This window comes from Procambarus clarkii, chromosome 18 (assembly GCF_040958095.1).
Source record: "Procambarus clarkii isolate CNS0578487 chromosome 18, FALCON_Pclarkii_2.0, whole genome shotgun sequence".
Classification (NCBI taxonomy): Eukaryota; Metazoa; Arthropoda; class Malacostraca; order Decapoda; family Cambaridae; genus Procambarus; species Procambarus clarkii.
The window spans coordinates 24,884,733-24,892,242 of NC_091167.1; the positions used below are offsets into that span (position 1 = coordinate 24,884,733).

The following is a 7,510-nucleotide window of genomic DNA, read 5'->3' on the forward strand; positions in this document are numbered from 1 at the left end:
GTGGCCTACCTCTCCCCCCCCCCCCCATACTAATGAGGGTAACTGGAGCGCCGACTGTCCTCCTGTCGCTGTTTTTACCGTAGACAGGAACACCCCCGACACGAATAAAAAGGTGAAAAAATCAAGTGTCGTGAGTGCGTCCACTCGGTCCCTGGAGACGCCGAGGGTGCGTCCACTCGGCCCTTGGGGACGCCGAGGGACGCTAAAAAGGGACGTCGTTCCTCCGGGCACCGCAGCACTCATGCCCCCAACCCAACGCCAAGAATTCTTCAGCGCCATGAAGTGGGCGTTTAGGGGGGAACTTTCACAAAAGGCGTCCACCCATTCTACCCCCCCTCTTCTCGTGTACTGCCTACCTCACCTTTCGCCGCCCACATTCCCCTCCCCTCACCGCCCACTGACCCTCTAGCATCTTGAGGCCTTTTCACACTGGTGAGATTCTTGGGGGTGTGGTGGGAGGGTGTAACACAATGCTGGATAAGGGCACGCGCAGTGAAAAGAAAACAGCCAGCATAAATGTTATCAAACCCTAGCCACCATACGCTCACCATAAGCTCTCCACACAATAACTCACTATATAACGTGCCTGTGAAAAATATTAGACCCACAGTCCTGAAAAATAGAAGAATTGACGTTTGACAATGGTCCAAGGACGGACCGAAAAGTCAATGCACTTGATAAAGGTCCAAGATGGATGGAAACGTCAATTCCTTTAGTTTGAATTGAGTGCTGAACTTGGTTCTCTGTTTTTCTTTTATTCTGTGCGTTTCTCTCAATGTGTTTAGTTTCTCCGTTCACTCGCGATATATTTCCTCACACCACCAACTGTTATCAGTCTTTATAAAATCTTCCTTGTCGGGATGTATTCTGCAACTTTATAAGGACTGGCCCAACCGTTCTTACTTTCCTTACATTTCATGTCTTGGTCGGGATATTTGTCGTGGCGTGTTCATGGGGCCGGTAGTGTTGTCATAGCCTGGTAGTGGCTGGGTGCGCTAGGCTCCCACATCGCTCTCTCACTACCCACCAAAATACAAATTATAGAAATACCCGAACCAAAAATCTCACAAATAAATAAATAAACAAAAATGGCTCGCTTTAGCTACATAACAATAAATGGATATAATAAAACTATTTAAAGGACTTCACTAAGCAAAGAAAATGGTAGAGGCAAGTGAGGTCATTAGGCTGCAACTGACGCAGGACAACTCACTGTTCAACAAAGGACCACTATACAACCTGAACACAAGACCTCACGCGGTCAACACCACACCACCGCTCCCATAATCTCTGAAATACACAGTTACTTAATAAATAGCAGGGGGGGGTCATTTTGAGAGAGAGAGAGAGAGAGAGAGAGAGAGAGAGAGAGAGAGAGAGAGAGAGAGAGAGAGAGAGAGAGAGAGAGAGAGAGAGAGAGAGAGAGAGAGAGAGAGAGAGAGAGAGAAAGAGAGAGAGAGAGAGAGAGAGAGAGAGAGAGAGAGAGAGAGAGAGAGAGAGAGAGAGAGAGAGAGAGAGAGAGAGAGAGAGAGAGAGAGAAGGGCGTGAGAGAGGAGAGTAAGAAAGCAGAGGCGAGTGAGAAAGGAAGGGGGTGAGAGAGGGAAGGAACACATTGAATTCTGACCAGGTAAGTAGCCAGTATTTGACCCCCTCCCTCCCCCTCCTGCTCTTAGCACCACCGTTCACAGTCAAACACCCCACCACATTCTGTAGGGGGGGGGGGGCGTGGTGCCTCTGTGATGTGGGGGAGGTGACTGTGATGTGGGGGGAGGTGACTGTGATGTAGGGGGGAGCTAGGTGACTGGGATGTGGGGGGGGGGAGGGAGGAGAGGTAAGGTGCTAAATGTTGCTACGGGGCTGGAATGCAGTATCTGGGTAAGGTGTGAACAAAAATTCTAGCTGTATTGTACACACTTCAGCTCTTGGTCTCCGCCTCTAATCGTAAAGCAGCCGCACGTATCCTCCTGCCGCGCTGCCCCAAGGTCTCAACACTCCGGTAACATCATCGAGATCATGAAATACGTCTCAAAAAGGCTAGAGTATCTTGGGCTATGTCTATCCTCGTAGCTCCAGGCCTCAGCCTCCATGGGGGGGGGACACGTGGGTCTGTAGGACCTATCACTGTCTATGGGGGAGTGAAGTCTAGCTCTTGACCCCCGCCTCTGGCCATGAATCTGCTGCGTTTCAGTTTAAATGTTCTGACTTTCAAATGCTTTGTCGAATCTGACCTTAAAGATGTGGATGGAGGTGGCTTCCACACCTTCCCTTAGAGCAGCCACGGGGATGGAGATCAGGTGTTCGAGTCTCCTAGTGCCCACGGTGAGTGTAATGTTACTTACATCCACGGTAGTGTGGTATACAAGTTACACGAAATATTCTCAATTGGAGACCACAATGACGCTACTTGACCAAGTGACGGTCACTATGTGCTAGAGGGCGTCGTCTCAAGAGGTTCCCGCTCACGTTACCTCTTGTCCAGCTGAAAGCTGAAGCCCCAAGTTGCAGACAGTCGCAGACTGAGGGCTGTCCGCTTTAAATCCATGACCAGGTCTTTTCTCCACTGTTCCTCCTCGACTTGACAAATTAAGTTAAGGGAAGTCAGTTCTCCCAACCCCAGAGTGTCGACACACATCGTTCTCCGTTCTTCAAGAACTGTTCAAGAAATGTTCGATTTGACCAACACAAATAGAAGATGGAATTAAACAACGCAGAACAAAATAAAAAGAAAAAAAGATTAATCAAGATTACGATTACAGATAAAAGAAACTCGAGTGAAAGCCAGACGAAAAGAAAGGCGTCAAACACGACTGTAAGACACTGAAAGGTGTCACTCGACAACTCACCAAGGACGACACCGGAGCACCAAGAAAGTTGTCAAAAGATTAAAAAAGTGACGTTGAAAGAAAGAGACAAAATTATCCAAGGGAGAAACCGGAGGAGTAAAAGGCAGAGAACATTGAACATCTAACAAAAGAAATGAAAATCATCGGAGAGGAGGCAAGAAGAAGAAGAAGCAACTGTCAACAGGCTGTACAAGCACAGGGAGACGGGTGAACACATTCACCTCCGGAGACACTGCAAGAGTAGGGAGAGGAAGGCGGGAAGGCTGGCCACAAGCACTAGACACAGACACTGCGGCGACCATGGCCATAGGAGCCACGTCACTGAAGGCAGCGACGTCACTGAAGGCAGCGACGTCACTGAAGGCAGCGACGTCTCTGAAGGCAGCGACGTCACTGAAGGCAGCGACGTCACTGAAGGCAGCGACGTCACTGAAGGCAGCGACGTCACTGAAGGCAGCGACAAAGGACAGCCCGTTCTCGCCAGCGTCCCCAACGTCAAGAAACTGTCGTACTACAGGAGTACCTTATCCTAACCTACCAAAGGACCCCACGAATTGAAAACGGGACGTTATGTCAATTCCGCGAGCCGCTACCCGTTTTCCAGTACGACAATTTATGGCCTAACATAAAGTATACGTCAAAATGCGACAGTGTTATTAGGAGGCCGGGGTTGGCCAGGAGGCAGGCACTGGCGCGGACGAGAGCGGCGATCAAGCACCACAGGTGACAATACCTCAGAAGCCATGAGGACCGCAGGTGAAGCAAGCACAAGATGGCCAAGATGGTGGCAGAAGAACTGTGAGCCGTCAGGAAAGATACCACATGCATAGGCGGCACACATGAGCTCCGGGGCATGAGCTGAACACCACCTCACTACAAGACCGAGGGTTGAAATAGCCTAAGCTAATCAAATCCTCTCCAGATGCATTTCATTATCTCGATAAACGTACTTGAACCTCAACTATATCCCAGCTAGAAAGACAACCACATGGGCACAGGGACCACTGGGACGCTTGACAGTGAAACAGTGGACGGTCAATGGACACAGCTACAAGTCTTGTACACGAACCCCAACACGCAACACGGAGACACAATCCTGCATGGTTGGCTCCTGACGGCGGACCTACAGGGTCCTCCTGACGGCGGACCTACAGGGTCCTCCTGACGGCGGACCTACAGGGTCCTCCTGACGGCGGACCTACAGGGTCCTCCTGACGGGGCACCTACAGGGTCCTCCTGACGGGGCACCTACAGGGTCCTCCTGACAGGGGACCTACAGGGTCCTCCTGACGGCGGACCTACAGGGTCCTCCTGACGGGGCACCTACAGGGTCCTCCTGACGGGGCACCTACAGGGTCCTCCTGACGGGGCACCTACAGGGTCCTCCTGACGGGGGACTTACAGGGTCCTCCTGACGGCGGACCTACAGGGTCCTCCTATAGCGAACACACACACATCCCCCAACATCATGAACGTCTGTATTTACCAGGTGCGGGGGAGAGAGAGCCACTCACACCGTCTTAGGTGAGTATGGAACTTTTGTCTCGATGTACACACCAGAAACTTGTTTGCAATCTCCCCTGGAGCGGGTAAACATTGGGCTTAGAAGAGGGAATATAAATACCGATACTGAAGGGAGGAGAGGACGAGGTGATGTTAAAGGTGAAGGGGGGGAGGGGGGTAAAAGAGGGGGGATGAGAGAGGGGGGATGCTGCCCATGTAGAGGGGGGAGAGGTTTATAGAGGGAACACTAACGTCTTGAAACATTAACGAGCCGAGAAAAGCGTCGGCGGCGTTTAGTGGAGCAAACACGGGGCCACTAATTAACCACCTGTCCCTCACCTTGTTTGCTGCACACACACACACGCCGCCCCCACACCTCTGCTATGCTGCGCCGCCCCCGCCCCCACACCTCTGCTATGCGCCGCCCCCGCCCCCACACCTGCTCTTCGCCTCTCCCTCCACCACATTACAATTTTCCCACACAGGAACAGCTTGAAAAGCGTCAGGTGTGGCAGACTAATGAGTGGTGAACACCACCTACACCACAAGGGGTACAGGGGACCGGTCACCACCTACACCACAAGGGGTACAGGGGACCGGTCACCACCTACACCACAAGGGGTACAGGGGACCAGTCACCACCTACACCACAAGGGGGAGACACCAACACGTGACGGTGGGGGATTGAACGCCGACCTGAATGAAGGGAGACCGTCGCTCTACCGTCCAGCCCAAGTAGTTGGACACAAAGCTGAACTTGAAAAAGTGCAGAAGTTTGCAACGAAATAAATGTCTGGATTAAGAGCACTAAGCTAAATGCTTAAGTAATTCTCACTTACCATAAAGATAAAAGAAAGAAGGAGGGTGGGGGGGATGAAATGATCACAGCATATAAGGTAGATAAACCCAGCCTGTCTAAATTGAGAGGAAGTAGAGAAAGTATTGAGGGCAAGTAAGGTTAGAGGAGCAATGACAATTTGGACACAATCTCTCACATAAATGGTCCCCCTCCCACCCCAACCTCCCATAGACCAAAACCATGACATTACAAGGTAGACTTATACCGAAGACGCTGTTGACATTATGAGCACGCACGCACACGCACGTACACTCATAAACAAGGGAAGAAACTGGATAATTAAGATAATAGCACTTAAAGCCACCATGAGTCAGGGTCTTGTCTGAGCGCCCACCCACACTAATATTGCTGAGAGCTATTACTGGCGGAGGGGGGGGGGAGGAGGGTGTGAGGGGGGGAGGTGTGTGTGTGTGTGAGGGGGGGGGGAGTGTGTGAGGGGGGGGGGAGTGTGTGAGTGGGGGGGGGAGTGTGTGTCTAGGGAAGCGATTGAGTGTGGAAGGGGGGGGGGGGTGTGGGGAGCGAGTATCTGGTTAGGAAGGGGTGAAGAAGTGCTGGGGGGGGGGGGGGAGGGGGGGTTACACAAAGATAAAGTACTCACCTGGCAACAAACATACCCAAACATTCATCAGTAGATAACAATGCACTCCACTACACATCCCCCCGCCCCTTCCCCACCCCCACCATCAATGATAGGTAGAAGAGGCTCTACCAGTCGGAAACGTGACATTCTAGCGGCGTTACTTTGCGGGCGAGGGGGGGAAGGGGGAGTTGTCAAGTTCACATAGCACCAGCGTCGCTCCAGGGATGGTGGTTCACACCTAACACCTTGATCATCCACCTCGCCTCTGCTTCGACGTACGTGTGTGTAATTACCTAAGTGTAGTTACAGGATGAGAGCTACGCTCGTGGTGTCCCGTCTTCCCAGCACTCTTTGTCATATAACGCTTTCAAACTACTGACGGTCTTGGCCTCCACCACCTTCTCACCTAACTTGTTCCAACCGTCTACCACTCTGTTTGCGAAAGTGAAATTTCTTATATTTCTTCGGCATCTGTGTTTAGCTAGTTTAAATCTATGATTTCTTGTTCTTAAAGTTCCAGGTCTCAGGAAATCTTCCCTATCGATTTTATCAATTCCTGTTACTATTTTGTATGTAGTGATCATATCACCTCTTTTTCTTCTGTCTTCTAGTTTTGGCATATTTAATGCCTCTAACCTCTTCTCGTAGCTCTTGCCCTTCAGTTCTGGGAGCCACTTAGTAGCATGTCTTTGCACATGTGTGTGTGTGTGTGTGTGTGTGTGTGTGTGTGTGTGTGTGTGTGTGTGTGTGTGTGTGTGTGTGTCCGTCCCTGGCGTGCCCGAGTGTGTGGCATCGTCCAGGCACGCGGGCATCACTTGGGTATAAGCACCTGTGCCCTGCACCTCTCCTCGAGTCATGATCACCCCATTAGTGATACCTCAGTATGAGCTTCCTGGCGCACCAACAACGTGAGTAATAACGACGATGACGCAGGACATTAATCAAGGAGTGTGAGCCAAGAACTTGCGTTACCCTAAGACTGAAACAAGTGTTCTAGGCGGCCACAACTTACCAGCACTAGAATCATGGTGCTCCTAAGTTGCATGTTGGAGACCGGACACTACTGCGCCATGGTGTTGGCTCCTGTGGTGGAGATGACGGTGGTGGTGGTGGTGGTGGTGGTGACGGTGGTGGTGGTGGTGGTGCGGGCCTAGGGTCGACGTGCCACCCTCTGCTCTCTGCCACCAGGTCGCAGCAGCGTCGTGGGGTGCCCTGGGGGGTGGGGGAGGAGGAAACAAAACACACGTTAGATACATGTATATGTAACATTAACAATTGTCTAACTAGCTTCAAAAGATCGTCACTTCCTTAAACAAACTACGGGGTTCAGTATGTGTCTCTGTAACCCTTTCCCCCCACCGCCCACACGATGGGTATGGGGCGCATAATAAAGAAATTAAATTGAACTTAAACAATCAGGCAGTGTTAAAGGACTTGACCCGCTCATAAACCTTTTAGCTTGGCACATGTGTAAGCTAAAAAATATTGCTTTTCATTCCTAAAATGGTGTAAAACATGTATGTTCATCACAATGACTCCGAGGCGAGAGACCATGTGTGGAGAGCGACTCCGGGCGACGGGATCAGCAACTAACGTATAAAATGGGGGTCGTAGAGTGTTCCTAAAATGTCCTGGTATGAAATTAACTTTAAAAAACTAAAGGTTAATAATAATTAACAAAGAATTTAATAATATTTTAATACGATCTCGTAAGACCCGATCTAA

At 50.7% G+C, this 7,510-nt stretch overlaps 1 protein-coding gene across 1 annotated transcript in view; it reads right to left on the reverse strand.

Annotated features, from left to right (window-relative positions):
• LOC123748097 (arginine and glutamate-rich protein 1-like) overlaps nucleotides 1-6,993 on the reverse strand; it is a 20,021-nt gene extending 13,028 nt beyond the window's left edge. Inside the window, exon 1 of the mRNA XM_069326372.1 lies at nucleotides 6,798-6,993. Within this exon, the coding sequence (XP_069182473.1) occupies nucleotides 6,798-6,830 (33 nt within the window). The 5' untranslated portion in view covers nucleotides 6,831-6,993. The remainder of the gene's footprint in view (nucleotides 1-6,797) is intronic.
• Between the last annotated feature and the right edge of the window lie 517 nt (nucleotides 6,994-7,510).